The 19,895-nt window shown below is 40.7% G+C and overlaps 1 protein-coding gene across 1 annotated transcript; it reads right to left on the bottom strand.

Moving 5' to 3' along the window:
- Positions 1 to 14,890: 14,890 nt before the first annotated feature.
- Positions 14,891 to 16,745, bottom strand: LOC142165804 (uncharacterized). The gene is made up of 2 exons (XM_075224178.1): positions 16,632 to 16,745; positions 14,891 to 15,280 (listed from the first exon to the last, which is right to left on the bottom strand). The coding sequence occupies exons 1-2, from the start codon at positions 16,743 to 16,745 to the stop codon at positions 14,891 to 14,893; spliced, it is 504 nt and encodes a 167-aa protein (XP_075080279.1).
- Positions 16,746 to 19,895: the final 3,150 nt, after the last annotated feature.

Below are 19,895 nucleotides of genomic sequence, written 5' to 3'. Positions count from 1 at the left end.
TTGAAGTTTTTAAAAATACACTAAAACACTTTAGCACATTGGGCTGGAGTTTTTTGAAAAAGCTTTACGACAAAAATTATTGAATCCAACACAAAAACTTCAGCTTATCAAATGCTGAAGTTTTTAGAAATACACTACAAAATTTCAGCACATTGGGCTGAAGTTTTTTGAAAAGGTTTTACGACAAAAATATTGAATCCAACACAAAAACTTCAGCTTATCAAGAGCTGAAGTTTTTAGAAATACACTAAAAAACTTCAGCATTTCGGGCTGGAGTTTTTTTGAAAAATCTCTACGAAAAAACTATTGAATGCAACACAAAAACTTCAGCTTATCAAGAGCTGAAGTCTTTAGAAATACACTACACAACTTCAGCACATTGGGCTGTAGTTTTTTGAAAAAGCTTTACGAGAAAAACTTTAGCATGTTTTGGTATTTTTTTTAATTTGATAATTATCTTTTTTGCATTTTCTAGCTACTTTATGTCATTTATCACCTATATCACCTACTTTTTGTGGCCTTATTTTTTACTATTTTTTTATTACATTTACCAACTACTAGCATTTACCTCTTACTTGTTTTGCCAACTACTTATTTTCTTACATTCAATTTATCTGAACAAAAAACAGATAATAGTTTCTTCAGCAAATATAGATATTAAATTGATTAGGTGTACTCTTTGGCTATATTAATGATCTCTTCACTTGAAAATTTTTATAGTCAATCCATAGACTTCTATCATATTTCTTTAAATTTATATTCAAAGAAAAACAAAAAAATGTGGCAGAGACATGCTTATTGGGTGTAGTAGAGAGTTCATGGGAAGCAAAGATAATGAAGGAAAAGTCTAAATACTTCATATGTAAAGGAGAGTGGCCAGATCAAACACTCGAGCTCCAGGACAATTTGCTCTTTTTACTCATTGATAAATCTAAGTTTTAGTAAAATTGTCCCGGGGCTCGAGTATTTGATGTGGCCACTTGTGACGACCCGACCAGTCGTCTCATGAATTACCGCTCCATTTTCCCCATTTCAGATTCTTTACGCTTCATTATTTGTGTTTTATGTGACCGGGTTGATTAGTTCGAGTTCGGAGAAGATTTGGTAAGAAATGAGACACTTAGCCTCTTTTAAGAAGGCTTAAGTTGGAAAAGTCAACCGGATATTGACTTATGTGTTAGAAGGCTCGAAAGTGAGTTTCGATGGTTCGGTTAGCTTTGGGAGGTGATTGGTGACTTAGGAGCGCGATCAGAATGAGTTTTGGAGTTGTAGAGAAGATTTAGGCTTGAATTGGCGAAATTGATATTTTGGCAAATTCCGGTTGATAGGCGAGATTTTGATATAGGTGTCGGAATGGAATTCCGAGAGTTGCAGTAGCTTCGTTGTGTCATTTGGGGTGTGTGTGCAAAATTTCAGGTCATTCGGACGAGATTTGATAGACCTTTTGATCGAAAGCATAATTTAAGAGTTCTTGGAGTTGTTAGGCTTGAATCCTATGTTAAATTGGTGATTTGATGTTGTTGTAAGCGTTCTGAAGTGTTGAGAAAGTTTGAACGATGTCATGGGATGTGTTGGTACAACTAGTTTGAAGTTTCGGGGGCTCCGGGTAGGTTCCGGGATGTTTTAGTGCAAAAATCATAGCCGTAGCAGGTCCAAAAGGGTTGTAGGCCCCGGAACTCACCCACGCGGTCTGCACAAAAATGAGTGCGGCCGCGGTGAGTGCTGTGCAGACCGCACAAAAGCGGGCACGGCCGCGGTAGGTGTCGCGCGGACAACACAAAAGGGGGCGCGGCCGCGGTGAAGAACCTTCCCGCTGGTCCAATTTTGGAAGCTCATATCTTTTGATCTACAAGGAATTTTGAGGTGATTCAAAAACAAAAGTTGTATCCCTTCGTGTGTAGTTTCCAGAAATGTAAAGATATCACAATTTGGACACATGTAGCGAAATGTATGGCCAAAATACTAAAGCCTATCACTGCAGAGGAAGGCCTGTGCGGCCGCGGTTATTTTGTGCGGACCGCACTTGCTTGTGCGGCCCGCGGAGGCTGAAATCTGAGGGGTACCCTATAAATATGAGATTTTGGGTTTTATTTAATATTTTGACCTAGAGAGCTCGGATTTTGGTGATTTTTCGAAGGTTTTTAAAGAAATTCATCGGGGTAAGTGATTTTAACTCAGATTTGGCTAGAATACATGAATTTATTACTGAATTCATCATTTAATTCCTGATTTGGGATGGAATTTGGGAAGAAAATTGTGAAACCTTTCACAAATGTAAAATGATGATTTGAAGGACCAAATGGTATTAGAATTGGATAATTTTGGTATGGTTAGACTCGTGAGGATATGAGGATTCTGAAAATGTAAATTATAACTAATTCGGAGACGTGGCCCGGAGGCTCAGGTTTTGCTAATTTAGGGATTTTTGATATTTTTCGAATACTTTCGCTTGGGCTTTGTTCCCTTAGCATATTGTGACGTACTCATTCTGATTTTATATAGATTCAACACGCGTGGAGACCAATTCGAGGGGTAAAGGCGTCGCAAGCTAGAGAATTAGCCAGTTCGAGGTGAGTAATGGTTGTAAATGATGTCCTGAGGGTTTAAAACCCCGGATTGCACATCGTAGTGCTATATTGAGGCAAGATACACGTTGGATGATGAGCGTGTGGTCTTCTACTATTGGGGATTGTGACTTGGTCCATCCTGATTGATGAGTTTACCGCGTATTTGACTGAAATTCATTTGTTATCATCATGATTTGGGCTGATTGCCATATTTGGGCTTCGTGCTAACTATTTGAACCCTTTGGAGATTTTTATCTCTGTTTCCTCATTGCTTGACTTATTATTTGAACTCAGTCTTGTTGATATCTACTGTTTTACAAACTCAGCCACCTTTACTCAGATTTGAAACTTAAATGATATTTCTACATCATGTTTTGGGCTGAGAACTATTGTTTTACTAAGGCCTAATGGGCTTGTGATGATTTTTGGACTGAGTGAGGCCGAGGGCCATATGTGAGGATATGCTGAGTGATATGAGGCCGAGGACCTGAGATACTTTATATGCCACGAGGTGGCTTGAGTGATATGAGGCCAAGTGCCGAGTGATGATGCCACGAGGTGGCTTGATATAGCGCTTGGGCTGTAAGGGGCCCCTCCGGAGTCTGCATACCCACAGTGAGCTCGGGTACCCATTATGATCTGAGAGTGAGCCCGAGGGGCTGATACTGTTCTGAGCGATTGATATTGTGCTCGAGGGGCGGATTTCTACTTGTTATTTACCTATTAAATTACCTGTTTTACTTGTTTTAAAAAGGAATATCATTTGATTTATTCACTGATTTACTACTTTAAGTGATTTACTGCTTGATATGGAATTGCCTTGTGCCTTTACGTGTTTTCATACTTTCATCCATTATTTATAATTATTACTCACTGAGTCGGAGTACTCACATTACTCCCTACACCGTGTGTCCAAATTCAGGCATAGTAGAGTCCGCACTTGAGTGCTGATTCCTTCCAAGCTAGGTAGTGATTTGGAGTTACGAGGTAGCTGTTGACGTCCGCAGCCCCTTGTCTCTCTTATCCTCTATCATTTATGTTTTCTTAAGACTGTTGTATCAGGTTCCGTACTTTGTAGACCTATAGCAGATTCTGTAGTTGCTCATGACTTGTGGCACCCCGGTTTGGGCTGTGTCGGGATGGTTTCCACTGTTATTATCGTTAAAGTTTTTCGCAACCTATGGATATTATATTATGTTTATTACTGTTTATGATAATTAACTGCTTAAAGAGGTGTCCCGTTTTGGTCTGGCTGGCCTTGTCTTCACGAGAGGCGCCATCACGACTGGGTTCGGGAATTGGGTCGTGACAGGTCCGTCTAAGAGCCTAGGTTACGTAGGTCTCACGAGTCATGAGCAGGTTTAGTAGAGTTTGGCAGATCGGTACGGAGACGTCTGTATTTAACCTCGAGAGGCTGCAAAACCTTTAGGGAAAACTTCATATTCTTGAAACTCTTGTCGTGCGAACTTGTTGGTCCGAGTACTAAACTTCTGTTATTCCATTCTCTCACAAATGGTGAGGACGCGAGCTACCAGACGAGGTAGGCGACCACCAGTGCCACCAACGGAGGCCACCAGAGACCATGGATGCGGTCGTGGTTGTGGCAGAGGCAGAGCAGTGAGGACAGCACCTGTAGATCCACCAGCTGCCCTAGCTCTGGATCCGACTCCAGCTATAGATGCTCCAGCAGCACCAGTTCAGGCACCAGCTGTGCCTATTGTGGTTCCGGGTCTTCAGGAGGCGTTGACACAGATCTTATCAGTTTGCACTGGCCTAGCTCAGGCAGTTTCAGCCACTACAGCAACAACTACTTTACAGGCCGAGGGAGGCAATCAGACCCCCGCTACTCGCACACCTGAGCAGGTAGTGCAGGGACTACAGACACCGGGGGCACCTCCAGCTCAGTCGGTTGCACCAGCTTAGGAGTTTGTTGTGCCAGTTATGCCTGATGATGAGCAACATCGTCTTGAGAGGTTTGGTAGACTCCAGCCTCCGTCATTTAGTGGTGTTGAGGGCGAGGATGCCCAGGGTTTTCTTGATAAGTGTCAGCGGATGCTTCGTACAATAGGGATTCTTGAGACTAGCCGTGTGGCATTTACCACCTTTCAGTTTACTAGGGCTGCCTTCACATGGTAGGAGGCGTATGAGAGGCATAGGCCGATTTGAGCAACGCCCCTTACTTGCAGCAGTTCTCCACTCTCTTCTTGGAGAAGTATGTGCCACAGTCCTGCAAAGAGGAGCTGGTAGACAGTTTGAGTGGTTGCGACAAGGGAATATGACTGTGTCACAGTATGAGTTGAGGTTTTCTGAGTTGGCTCATCATGCCATTTGGATGGTTCCGACAAATCAAGAGAGCATCAGGAGATTTGTTGATGGCCTTAACTATCATCTCCATATTCTTATGACCTGAGAGAGGGTGTTAGGTGCTACGTTCGAGGAGGTGGTCGATATCGCTCGCTAGATTGAGACGGTTCGCCGTCAAGATCGATAGGAGAGGGAGGCCAAGAGGCCTCGAGGATCTAGCAGTTATAGTGGTGCTCCTTTGAAGGGCCAGTTTCAGCATGGTAGAGGCCGTTCTTTCAGGCCTGCTCAGTCAGCTTGCCCAAGTTATCATGGGGCATCTTCAGGTTATGGTTATCATGGGTCACAGCAGGGTCAGCCTTCACTCAGCGCCCTCCCAGCCCAGAGTTCATCTCGTGCCCCATCAGCTCAGGGTTCTTCTATGCTGAGTGCATCAGTTGGTCACTCCGGTGCGAGGGGTTCCCTTCAGTCCCCTTCTCCAGCACCTAGGAGTAGTTTTGAGTGTGGAGAGTTTGGACATGTATGGAGGTAGTGTCCTCGTCGTATTGCTAGTTCATCTCAGCAGAGGGGTCAGCCCTCGACTTCTACTCCAGTTACCTCACCACCCGCCCAGCCAACTAGGGGTGGAGATCAAGCAGCCAGGGGTCGCCCCAGAGGGAGAGGCCAATCAAGGGGCGGTCAGGCCCGTTTTTATGCACTTCCAGGCAGGCTAGATGTTATTGCTTCAAATGCTGTCATTACAGGTATTGTTTCAGTCTGCCACAGAGATGCCTCTGTATTATTTGATCCCGGTTCCACCTTTTCTTATGTGTCATCATACTTTGCTCGTTATTTGGGTACGCCCCATGAGTTTCTTGCTTTACCTATTCATGTATCTACCCCGATGGGCGATACTATTGTTGTAGATCGTTTGTACCAGTCATGTGTGGTGACTATTGGGGGTCTGGAGACCCGAGTAGACCTATTGCTATTGAGCATGGTAGATTTTGATGTCATTTTGGGCATGGATTGGCTATCTCCATGTTGTGCTATTCTAGACTATCTTAGCACTTTGGCTATGCCGGGTGTACCACGAATCGAGTGGCATGGTGTGACCGATTATGTTCCTAGTAGATTGATATCTCTTTTGAAGGCCCAACGTATGGTTGGGAAGGGTTGTCTTTCATATCTAGCGTTCGAGAGGGATGTTGGAGTTGAGACTCCTAGTATCGATTTTGTCCCAGTTGTGAGGGATTTTCCCGATGTGTTTCTTGCAGACCTGCCGGGCATGCCACCGGACAGGGATATTGATTTTGGTATTGACCTGGTGCTGGGCACTCAGCCCATTTCTAGTCCGCCATATAATATGGCACCAGCAGAGTTGAAAGAACTGAAAGAACAGCTTCAAGAACTCCTAGATAAGGGGTTCATTCGGCCTAGTGTGTCCCCTTGGGGTGCACCAGTTTTGTTTGTGAAGAATAAGGATGACACGATGAGAATGTGCATTGATTATAGGAAATTGAACAAAGCAACAATTAAGAACAAGTATCATTTGCCTTGCATTGATGATTTATTTGATCAGCTTTAGGGAGCGAGGGTGTTCTCCAAGATTGATCTCCATTCGGGTTATCACCAGTTGAAGATCAGGAATTCAGATATTCTTAAGACTGCTTTCAGGACTAGATATGGTCATTACGAGTTTGTTGTCATGTCTTTCGGGCTAACCAATGCCGCAGCAGCGTTCATGCATTTGATGAACAGTGTATTTCGGCCTTATCTGGATTCGTTCGTTATTGTATTCATTGACGATATTCTGGTGTACTCGCGTAGTCAGGAGGAGCACGCGGAGCATTTGAGAGTTGTGTTGCAGAGATTGAGGGAGGAGAAACTTTATGCAAAATTCTCCAAGTGTGAGTTTTGGCTCAGTACAATGGCTTTCTTGGGGCACGTGGTGTCCAGCGAGGGTATTCAGGTTGATCCGAAGAAGATAGAGGTGGTTCAGAGTTGGCCCAAACCGTCTTCATCCACAGAGATTTGTAGCTTTCTTGGGTTGGCAGGCTATTATCGCCGGTTTGTTCAGGGATTCTCATCTATCGCATCGCCCTTGACCAAGTTGACTCAGAAGGGTGTTTCATTTGTATGGTTGGACGAGTGTGAGGAGAGCTTTCAGAATCTCAAGATAGCCATGACCACAGCTTCAGTGTTGGTTTTACCATCAGCTTCAGGTTCATATACCGTGTATTGTGATGCTTCGAGAGTTGGGATTGGTTGTGTATTGATGCAGGAGGGTAGAGTTATTGCTTATGCTTCTCGTCAGTTGAAGCCCCATGAGAAGAACTACCCTGTTCATGATTTGGAGTTGGCTGCCATAGTTCATGCATTGAAGATTTGGAGGCATTATTTGTATGGTGTATCTTGTGAGGTATTCACCAATCATCGCAGTCTTCAGCATTTGTTCAAGAAAAAGGATCTTAATTTGAGGCAGCGGAGATGGTTGGAATTGCTTAAGGACTATGATATCACTATATTGTACCATCCGGGAAAGGCCAATGTGGTGGCCGATGCATTGAGCCGAAAGGCAGTGAGTATGGGGAGTTTGGCGTATATTCCAGTTGGGGAGAGACCCCTTGCAGTTGATGTTCAGGCCTTGGCCAATCGGTTCGTAAGATTGGATATTTCGGAGCCTAGTCTGGTGTTGGCATGTGTGGTTTCTCGGTCTTCCTTATATGATCGCATCAAAGAGCGCCAGTATGATGATCCTCATTTGCTTGTCCTTAAGGACAGAGTTCAGCATGGTGATGCCAGAGATGTGACCATCAGTGATGATGGTGTGATGAGGATGCAGGGCCGGATTTGTATGCCCAATGTGGATGAACTTAGAGCGTTTATTCTGGAAGAGGCCCATAGCTCACGGTATTCTATCCATCAGGTTGCCGCGAAGATGTATCAGGATTTGAGGCAGCACTAATGGTGGAGAAGAATTAAGAAAGATATCGTGGGATTTGTAGCTCGGTGTCTCAATTGTCAGCAGGTGAAATATGAGCATCAGAGATCGGGTGGCTTGCTTCAGCAGATGGTTATTCCCGAGTGGAAGTGGGAGAGAGTCACCATGGATTTTGTGAGTGGTCTTCCTCGGACTTTGAAGAAGTTCGATGCTATTTGGGTGATTGTGGATCGGCTGACCAAGTCCGCGCACTTCATCCCTGTGTGTACTACCTATTCTTCAGAGCGGTTGGCAGGGATTTATATCCAGGAGATTGTTCGATTGCATGGTGTTCCGGTCTCCATCATCTCAGATTGAGGTACTCAGTTTACTTCCCAGTTTTGGAAATCTGTTCAGCAAGAGTTGGGTACTCAGGTGGAGTTGAGCACAGTTTTTCATCCTCAGACGTACGGACAGTCCGAGCGTACGATTCAGATATTGGAGGACATGTTTCATGCTTGTGTTATTGACTTTAGAGGTTCATGGGATGAGTTTCTACCGCTTGCAGAGTTTGCTTACAATAACAGCTACCAGTCGAGTATTCAGATGGCTCCGTATGAGGCTTTGTACGGGAGGCGGTGTAGATCTCCGGTTGGTTGGTTCGAGCCCGGCGAGGCTAGACTATTGGGGACAGATTTGGTTCAGGATGCCTTAGAGAAGGTGAAGGTGATTCAGGAGAGGCTTCGTACAATGCAGTTGCGTCAGAAGAGTTATGCGGACCGGAAGGTTCGAGATGTGTCCTACATGGTTGGTGAGAAGGTCTTGCTGAAGGTTTCACCCATGAAGGGTGTTATGAGGTTTGGGAAGAAAAGCAAGTTGAGTCCGCGGTTCATTGGGCCTTTTGAGGTGCTTCGGAGGATTGAGGAGGTGGCTTATGAGCTTGCGTTGCCACCCAGTTTGTCGAGTGTGCATCCGGTATTTCATGTTCCTATGCTCCGGAAGTATATTGGAGATCCGTCTCATGTTTTGGACTTCAGCACGGTTCACTTGGATGATGATTTGACCTTTGATGTGGAGCCAATAACTATTTTGGGTCGTCAGGTTCGGAAGTTGAGGTCAAAGGGTATAGCTTCAGTGAAAGTGCAGTGGAGAGATCGGCCCTTGGAGGAGGCTACTTGGGAGACCGAGCGGGAGATGCGGAGCAGATATCCTCACCTATTCGAGGCTTCAGGTATGTTTCTTGACTCATTCGAGGACGAATGTTTGTTTAAGTTGGGGAGGATGTGATGACCCGGCCAGTCATCTCATGAATTACCGCTCCGTTTTCCCCATTTTAGCTTTTTTACGCTTCGTTATTCGTGTTTTATGTGATCGGGTTGATTAGTTCGAGTTCGGAGAAGATTTGGTAAGAAATGAGACACTTAGTCTCTTTTAAGAAAGCTTAAGTTGGAAAAGTCAACTGGATATTGACTTATGTGTTAGAAGGATCGGAAGTGAGTTCTGATGGTTCAGTTAGCTTCGAGAGGTGATTGGTGACTTAGGAGCGCGATCGGAATGGGTTTTGGAGTTGTAGAGAAGATTTAGGCTTGAATTGACAAAATTAATATTTTGGCAAATTCCGGTTGATAGACGAGATTTTGATATAGGGGTCGGAATAGAATTCCGAGAGTTGCAGTAGCTTCGTTGTGTCATTTGGGATGTGTGTGCAAAATTTCAGGTCATTCGGACGAGATTTGATAGACCTTTTGATCGAAAGCATAATTTAAGCGTTCTTGGAGTTCTTAGGCTTGAATCCTATGTTAAATTGGTGATTTGATGTTGTTGTAAGCGTTCCGAAGTGTTGAGCAAGTTTGAACGATGTCATGGGATGTGTTGGTACAATTAGTTTGAAGTTTCGGGTGTTCCGGGATGTTTTAGTATGAAAATCATAGCTGTAGCAGGTCCAGAAGGTTTGAAGGCCCCGGAACTCACCCACGCGGTCCGTACAAAAATGAGTGCGCCCGCAGTGAGTTCTGTGCGGACCACACAAAAGCTGGCGCGGCAGCGGTAGGTGTCGCGCGGACCGTACAAAAGGGGGCGCGGCCGCGGTGAAGAACCTTCTCGCTGGTCCAACTTCGGAAGCTCATATCTTTTGATCTACAAGGAATTTTGAAGTGATTCAAAAACGAAAGTTGTATTCCTTCGTGTGTAGTTTCCAGAAATGTGAAGATATCACAATTTGGACATCTGTAACAAAAATTATGGCTAAAATACTAAAACCTGTCATTGTAGAGGAAGGCCTGTGCGGCCGCGGTTGTTTTTGCGTGGACTGCACTGGCTTGTGCAGCCTGCGGTCGTTTTGGTGCAGCCCGCGGAGGCTGAAATCTGAGGTGTTCCCTATAAATATGAGGTTTTGGATTTTATTTAATATTTTGACCTAGAGAGCTTGGATTTTGGCGATTTTTTGAAGGTGTTTCAAGAAATTCATCGGGGTAAGTGATTTTCACTCAGATTTGGCTAGAATACATGATGTTATTACTGAATTCATCATTTAATTCGTGATTTGGCATGGAATTTGGGAAGAAAATTATGAAACCTTTCAAAAATGTAAAATGATGATTTGAAGGACAAAATGGTATCAGAATTGGATAATTTTGGTATGGTTAGACTCGTGAGGGTATGAGGATTCTGAAAATGTAAATTTTACCCGATTTCGAGATGTGGGTCCGGGGCTCTGGTTTTGCTAGTTTTGGGATTTTTGATATTTTTTCGAATGTTTTCGCTTGGGCTTTGTTCCCTTAGCATATTGTGACGTATTCGTTCTGATTTTGGATAGATTCGACGTGCGTGGAGGTCAATTCGAGGGGCAAAGGCGTCGCGAGCTAGAGAATTAGCCAGTTCGAGGTGAGTAATGGTGGTAAATGATGTCCTGAGGGTTTGAAACCCCGGATTGCACATCGTAGTGCTATATTGAGGCAAGATACACGTTGGATGATGAGCGTGGTATCTTTTACTACTGGGGATTCTTACTTGGTCAGTCCTGATTGATGATTTTACCGCGTATTTGACTGAAATTCATTTGTTATCATCATGATTTGGGTTGATTGCCATATTTGGGCTTCGTGCCAACTATTTGAACCCTTCGGGGATTTTTATCACTGTTTCCTCACTGCTTGACTTATTATTTGAACTCAGTCCTGTTGATATCTACTGTTTTACAAACTCAGCCACTTTTACTCAGATTTGAAACTTAAATGATATTTCTACATCATGTTTTGGGCTGAGAACTACTGTTTTACTAATGCCCAAGGGGCTTGTGATGATTTTTGGACTGAGTGAGGCCGAGGGCCATATGTGAGGATATGCTGAGTGATATGAGGCCGAGGGCCTGAGATACTTTATATGCCACGAGGTGGCTTGAGTGATGTGAGGCCGAGTGCCGAGTGATAATGCCACGAGGTGGCTTGATATAGCGCTTGGGCCGTAAGGGGCCCCTCCAGAGTTTGCACACCCACAGTGAGCGCGGGTACCCATTATGATCTGAGAGTAAGCACGAGGGGTGATACTGTTCTGAGTGATTGATACTGAGCCCGAGGGGCTGATACTGTGCTGAGAGTGAGCCCGAGGGGCTGATATTGTTCTGAGCGATTGATACTGTGCCCGAGGGGCGGATTTCTACTTGTTATTCACCTGTTAAATTACCGATTTTACTTGTTTTAAAAAGGAATATCATTTGATTTCTTCACTGATTTACTGCTTTAAGTGATTTTACTGCTTGATATGGAATTGCCTTGTGCCTTTATGTGTTTTCATACTTTCAGCCATTATTTATAATTATTACTCACTAAGTCAGAGTACTTACATTACTCCCTGCACCGTGTATGCAGATTTAGGCACAGCAGAGTCCGCACCTGAGCGCTGATTCCTTCTAGGCTAGGCAGTGATTTGGAGTTACAAGGTAGTTGTTGACGTCCGCAGACCCTTGTCTCTCTTATCCTCTATCTTTTATGTTTTCTTCAGACTGTTGTATCGGATTCCGTACTTTGTAGACTTATACCAGATTCTGTAGTAGCTCATGACTTGTGATACCCCGGTGTGGGCTGTGTCGAGATGGTTTCCACTGTTGTTATCGTTAAAGTTTTCGCAACCTATGGATATTATATTATGTTTATTACTGTTTATGTTAATTAAATGCTTAAAGAGGTGTCCCGTTTTGGTCTGGTTGACCTTGTCTTCACGAGACACACCATCACGAGCGGGTTCGGGAATTGGGTCGTGACACCACTCTCCCTCACATATGAAATTTTTTGGACTTCTCGTTCATTATCTTTGCTTCCCACGAATTCCAGCTGCACACCAGTAAGCATGTCTTTGCCAACATTTTCTTCTTTTTTTCTTATGAAAGAAGACGGGAGTTGCTAAAAAAAATCATAGTACTAAACTTTGTCAACCTGTGTCTGACAGAAAACGCTTTGGTGGAATTAAATTTGGTGAAATGGAGGGTGATTGTCTTATAGCTCATGGTGCTACAACGAATTTGCATGAATGCCTTTTCACACTTAGTGAGTCCTCCCAGATGCACATATGTGGAAAATGCAATAATATGGCAGATGTAATTCAGAGGTCCGTACAAGGTGGTAATGAAAAGTGCTCGTATTGCCGCTTTTGTGAATCAGTTGAAGACGTAGTGAAGGTTCATGAAGTTTTGTTAAGAAACCCAAGAAGAACAACTAGGATATGACTATGGAGAATATGAAGGCACTCTGTCAATTTTTTGAATAGAGAATAACTTGTAAACAAAAAACTAATTTTTTCTTTTTTTTCAAGGATGTAAGCGAAAACAAAATTGGATTGTGTGAATACAAATTATTTTTTATGATTTATGTGATGTCTTTTAAATTTTTGTTCTATTCGCATTACAGTTTTTTAGTATACTTGGATTGATTCAAATATGCTAAACTTCATTATGAAGTAAATAACTTCTTCTTTTAAGCTGAAGTTTTGGTTAAAAGTCATAACAAAAGTGTCAAATGTAGGACAAAAACTTAATCGCGTAAGTTATTTGAAAAAGCTTTATGACAAAAAATATCGAGTCCAGGACAAAAACTTCATCTTATCAAGTGTTGAAGGTTTTAAAAATAAAGTAAATAACTTCAACACATGGAGCTGATGTTATTTGAAAAAGCTTTACGACAAAAACTATCGAGTCCAGGAGAAAAACTTCAGCTCATCAAGTACTGAAGTTTTCAGAAATGAACTAACTAACTTCAGCATATTGAGTTGAAGTTTTTGAAAAAGCATTTACAACAAAACTATTGAATGCACGATAAAAAACTTCAGCTTATTATGGGCTGAAGTTTTAGAAATGAACTAAATAACTTCAGCACATTGGACTGAAGTTTTTGAAAAAGCTTATAACAAAAACTTCAGCATGTTTTGGTATTTTTTTAAGTTGATACTTATCTTTTTTGCATCTACTATCTATTTTTTGTCTTTTGTCACCTACTTCATTTTTCATTTAAATTTATTTGACCATATAGTAAATGATCCAAAAAATTATTTTTCAGGCTTAAGTTATTTTTTTACTATAGAAAAATTGTGGGCTTATTAGGCTGAAGTTACATTTCTTTTTGCATTTACCACATACTTGTTTTACCACCTACTTATCTTGTTTCATTCAATTTCTCTGAACGTAAAATAGTAAAAACACCTGAAAAGTTACTTTTACATTTATAGATATTTAATTGATTAGGTGAACTCTTTGTCTATATTAACAATCTCTTCACTTGAAAATTTCATAGTCATTCATAGACTTCCATCATATTTCTTTAAATTTATATTCATTTTTAGTCTTTCAGCTTTTGTTAAAGAAAGAATGTCTGGTGGAAGCGGAAGTAGGAAGCCTAATTTTGATGAAATCAAGCAGAAGTGGGAAACTTTGAAGTGTGAGTGGTACAATAACAAACCGATAGCTAATCTTATGCTTTTGTGGGATCAAATAAAGGTTGATTGGGAGAGAATCAGACCAAAGCTCTTTGCCAATGAATCATTCCAGAACAAGTGTAACCTGGAACGTAGTTGTGGAGGTTATTCAACCTCGTTCGACAAGGTTGTACAGCAGTTTGATAGTTTTCAGTTTCCCAGCTGGAACGACTATTCCAAGCTGCAAAACAACCTGAAGACTCTTCTTCCTCTTATGGACAGAGTAATCGTCGAACAAAGTCAGCTGCGTGATGAATTCGACAAGTTGAAGATTGATCTCCTTGGATTTAGTGGTCTTTTGCCCGACTACCCTATAGTTATCTCCGATACTGATGATGATGAGATATTTAGAGAAATTGAGGAGTACTGTGATGATGATGATGGTGGTGGTGATGATTGTTAGTGTTTGTTATCCTTTTTTTATGTTTTAATGCTGTGCTTTTTTGTTTACTTCAACCCAGAGAGCTGAAGTTTTTAGGTTCATTTTGTATAACTTCAGCCCAGAGAGCTGATGTTTTTGTTTGTACTTTGTGTGTTGTTCTCATCTCTTTTTGTATCAATGTAATTCTCATCCTTTTTTTCTTAACTTTCTATTGCATTATCCTTGTTATTTGTTGGTATTTGCTTTATACTTCTTAGTTGGTTTTTATGTTTAGTTTTTATAATTCTTTTTTTATGTTTTTATGCTGTGCTTTTTTGTAATGAATATGCTGAAGTTATTAAGTTCATTTTCTATAACTTCAGCTTAGAGATGCTGAAGATTTTGTTTGTACATGCCTTTCTTTTATGTGTTGTACGCGTATGTGTGTGTGTATGAGTGTGTGTATGTGTGTGTTTGTTTGTGTTAAGGAAATGTATTTCACATAATGTAACCTGAAGTTTTTTCTCGCAGAAGTCATTGCACACTTTTTTAAAATGCAACTAAACATGTAAGCCTGCGCAACAAAAATGAGTGATATATCGTCCAATTTTTTGTCATACTCTATTAGAGATGAATTTTTATTCCTATGAAAAAAATCACATTTCAAATATGTCATACAATAATGAAAGTCTAAATTCAGACCAAGGATTATTGAAGGTTGGAGTATTTTTCAGTGTGTTTCTTTGAATATGGATGAGGTGCTGGAGACAACAAGCAAGTTGTTCTGTTATGCCCAACTTATTTACATCGGCTACATTTGGTAGACTTGAATGGTACTGATTCAGTCACAGGTATATGCCTCTTCTTTTGTCTTCTTCCTTGTAAAATCTCTACATCGGGAGGTTTTGTGATCTCAGATTGTACATTTTGTGGTATATCCCATGATTTTGGATCTCCCATGGTATTCACCTGTCCTTTATATGTTTTCAACCATGTTTCCTTTGAATACCAATTTGAGAAGTAATTAGATTTTTCCAGATATCTCTTATTAATAGCAGCAATTGCATGTGGACAAGGCAATTCATCAAGTTGGAATTCCAAGCAGTCACAAGTTCTCTTCTTTAAGTCCACAATAAATTCGATTCCTTCACTATTTATTCTGAACAACATTGAATCAAGGTTGAACACCTAACAAAGAATAAAAAATTAAGACAAACTATATTAGTGTATTGTTGCTTCAAAAAGAAAAAGTATGAAATTTTTTAAATGTAAGCAGTAAATCACTGCAACAGATATAAAAAGCTGAAGTTAATAAATATACTCACAAACATTTTACAAGCTAAGTCCATCTTCTTAGTCATCTCTTCTTCTGCCCATATTGATACTTTGTGAAAAGTTTCATTTGCCTTTTTTCTCCGTTCGTAAAACCACTATCCCAACTTTTCTTGGATGAAATCTAACATTCTTAAAATAGGCATTTCTCTCCCTTTTAGTAAAATGGAATTCATTGATTCTACCATGTTTGTTGTTAGCATATCATAACGTCGCCGTGGGAACCACAAACGAGCCCATCTCTCTGGGGGATCTTCCATTATGTAATTGTATGTTTTCTTGTCAATACTTTTGAGTTGGGACATTAACTGATTAAAATCTTCACGTTTGTATGACCTTGCAGCACTTTGAAAAAGATTTACTACCGTGGATTTTGCATGTCTTTGCTTTAAATTTTTCTCAAAGTGATAGAGGCAGATACCATGGTGAGCTTCAGGAAAAACCTTTTAAATCCCATTTGCAATTGATTGGTTTCTATCTGACAAGAAAACCAATTCACGACGGACTTGAATTGCTTTTCTCATTTCCTCGAAGAACCAAATGTATGCCTCATTGTTTTCTGATTCTGCTACACCAAAACATAGAGGAAAGATTTGATTGTTTGCATCCTTTGATACAGCAACAAATAGAACACCACGATATTTGGACTTTAAAAACGTTGCATCTACTGCAATAACGGGTCTACAGTAGGATCAACCAACTACTGATGCCGCAAGAGCAAAGAACATGCAAGCAAATCTGTACAGTAAAACACAAAAAAACAAATCATTAGGTGTGAAGTTTTTCAAATAGGAACATTTGAAACTTCAGGCTGATGGTTAGTATTGTTTTGCATGCCTATTCTGCGCATCTCTTTTTATGTTTATGTACGTTCCTGGATTTTTGCACACCATCATGTGTAGGTATGAAGGAAGAATCTGGTAGTTCTCTTCAGATGGTCCCTTTATGCAAGCAACAACTTTTTGAATAGCATGCCATGCCTTGTGATAACCAATGTCAATTCCAAATTTCTTTTTCATTTCATTTTCTACAAAGGCTGGTGTAACCTCTATCTTTTTGTCTCGAACATGTTCTATAATTTGTTCACTTATAAATTTGATGTAGTATGCTTCTGATATGATTTTCTTGCATCAACCGAGCATTCATGGATGTTATGATATTTTATCACCCTGAATAGTGTGGAATTTTTTATTCTGGTAGCACGTACATTCCAACCACATTTGTCCACGATGCATTTCAGCTCGTATCTCTTTGAACATGATCTAACAGCAGTGAATTCAACTTTCTGGTTTATCTCCAAGCTGCAGAAAAATTTAGTCATGTTTTATTTGTTCTCAAAAATTGATCCGAACTCTTACTTCCTCACGCAACGCATCGTGCCTAAGTATTTTACATGATGGAGATTCTTTCAGCTTTCTCCTCACTCTTTTTCTTGATTTCTGAGAAGCACAAGAACTTTCAGCAATTTCTTCAATTCTATCTAATGTTATCGGTATAAGCTCCATGTTTACTTCATCATCGTTGTTGCTTATCATTGCAGAAGGTAACAAAAAGCTTTGTTGGATTGTATGTTGGTTGTCAATTTGCATTATTAGCTGTCCTTCTTCTTCTTGGTCATCGACAAACTGGTTTGAATTTATTGGAGGAGGGGGTAATTGTTGCAACATTATATATTCTGAAGCAGCTGAAATGTTAGAAGGTTGTTGCTCGTTGTCTACTTCCATTATTGGCTGTCCTACTTCATGTTGATAATCAGCAAAAGGTTCTGAATCTATCGCATATGCAAGAGATTGTTTGAATACTGCAGATTCTGAAGGTTGTATTTTTTCGATGATGAAGTGGCAATTCTTGTAGGGTGAATCAGTTGTAAGCAAATGTATACAGATACTGAGTTCTTCATCAGAAGTTACAAGCATTCCTTTGCTTGTATTTAATTTGATATCAAACCATACTTTTAGTGCATATCTGGTTGAATCAATATTTGCAACTTCACTAATTTTCTTCAGGAAAGTATTGAATGATATGTGCTTATTAAGTAGAACAAGTTTTGTATCATGATCCAAGTATCTGAAATTAGGAGTCCAACTCCCATTAAAAGTTATAACAACGCAAATCAAACTCATCTTGCAGATTCATGTTTAGTGGCAAGTATTAGGAAAGTGAACAGAACAACTTTTAGGCATCTTCTGCTGAAATTTTTTGGAAAAAGATGTATGACATAATTAACGAATCGTTCACAGAAATGTCATGACCCCAAACCGGCCTGGTCGTGATGGCGCCTCTTGTAAAGACAAGGCCAGCCGACAAAACACTCACCTTAATCCTTTAAGCATTAAGAATTATTTTTAAGTCTTTAAATTAAATAATGTTTCATAATAAAATCCTGGAATAACAGTGTGGAATAAAATACCATCCCGACATCGGGGTGTCACTAGTCATGAGCAACTATCAAGGTCTGAGTACAACAAAAGTCTAAAAATGTACTAAATACAGTAACAACAATGAAGGGAAGGAAGCGGTGTTGCGAACGTCATGCAGCCACATTGCTAACTCTGATGACTCCGCGGCTGAGCTATCAACACCCGCTACCGGGTTCTGATATACCTAAATCTGCACACGACGTGCAGGGAGTAATGTGAGTACTCCAACCCAGTAAGTAATAAGAGTAAATAAAGGCTGAGCAGTAGGAAACAATGAATCCACATTTACGCTGGGTTCAATAAACACAACATGCTTTCAAATCATAATACGAGTCAATCTTCCCTTTTAAAATCTAGCTTTTTAGTAAAAATCATCTTTGAAATACCTTCCAATAGTTTCAGTAGGGGTTCAATACCATTTAAAATAATAATAAAGATTAAAGTCATAATCGGCCCCTTGGACAAAGCATAGTTCGTAAAACAGCCCCTCGGGCAAAACAGTAATCACAAACACTTCATAACTTGAAAATCTCAATGGAAATACCCAATGTCAAATCAGTGATTAATTTCTGAACATCTCATAAACCCCAGTTTAAATAAAAGTTGTTTTAAAACATTTGTGCAACTTTCCACAGAGGCTCAATATAAAGATGAGTGAAAATAGTCAATAAATCAACATATTCGATAGAAACTCATTTTAAGAGGAGTGAAATCAATAAGTCCATAAACAGGCCTCTCAGGCAAAACACCACTCATATGCATGTATATATCTATCGCCCCTCAGGATAGCCTCTTTATCACTCGTGACTCAACTCTTACCAGTCAGTACTCGCACTCAGCATTCACGCTCAATTGGTACCATATAGTAACTGTTGCGGCGTGCAGCCCGATCCATGCATCGTTGTGGCGCACAGCCCGATCCATATAAATAGTCAACTCGATCCATGAATCGTTGTGACGCACAGCCCGATCCATATAAATAGTCGACTGCGCTCACTGGGGGTGTGCAGACTCTGGAGGGGCTCCTACAGCCCAAGCGCTATATTGCTTCGGCGCGCAACCCGATCCATATAAGTATCGCTGCGCCATGCAGCCCGATCTATATACATATATATATACATTGCTGCATATATATATATATATATATATATATATATATATATATATATATATATATATATATATATATACATTGTTGCGGCGTGCAGCCCGATCCATAGATATATAATCCTCACAACTAGGCCCTCGGCCTCTCTCAGTCATTAACCTCACCATCAAACTCTCAGTCTATCTCAGTCATCAATCTCACAATCAGACCCTCGGTCTATCTCAGTAAAACAGGGAACTCAGCCCAAAACAATTTCCACATGTTAAGAATATAGTGATAAAGCCAGATTTGAGCAATAAACAGGTAAAACATGACTGAGAATATGCTTTCAAACAAATAGAGTGAGTAAAGATAGTAAAAATGCCCCTAAGGGTCTCAACAAGTCGGCACAAGGCCTCAAACATGGCATACAACCCAAAAATATAATAATGTCAAACAATTAACTATCAAATACGGATTAAAATATTCGTTCGGGATGGACTAGGTCACAATCCCCAGCGGTGCTCTACCCCACGCTCGTTATCCAGCGTGCAAGTCACCTCAAAGTAACACAACGACGTATAATCTGGGGTTTCAAATCCTCAGGACAGTATTTACAATCATTACTTACCTCGAACCGGCTAATCCTCTAGCTCGCGATGCCTTTGTCTCTCAAATCGACCTCCGAATGCCTCGAATCTAGCCACAATAATTCGATTCCATTAATAAAAATTATAGGAATTAATTCCATATGAAATTCTACATTTTCCATTAAAACCCGAAATTGCACTCAAAATTCGCCCGTGGGGACCATATCTCGGAACCCAACAAAAATTACGGAATATGAAACCTCATCCAACCACGAGTCCAACCATGCCAATTTTACTAAAATCTGACATCAACTCGACCCTCAAATCTTCAAATTAAACCAAGAGGGTTTTCAAGATTTTCCCAACTAAAATCA

This window comes from Nicotiana tabacum, chromosome 11 (assembly GCF_000715075.1).
Source record: "Nicotiana tabacum cultivar K326 chromosome 11, ASM71507v2, whole genome shotgun sequence".
Classification (NCBI taxonomy): domain Eukaryota; kingdom Viridiplantae; phylum Streptophyta; class Magnoliopsida; order Solanales; family Solanaceae; genus Nicotiana; species Nicotiana tabacum.
This window is presented reverse-complemented; position numbering and strand designations above follow the sequence as displayed.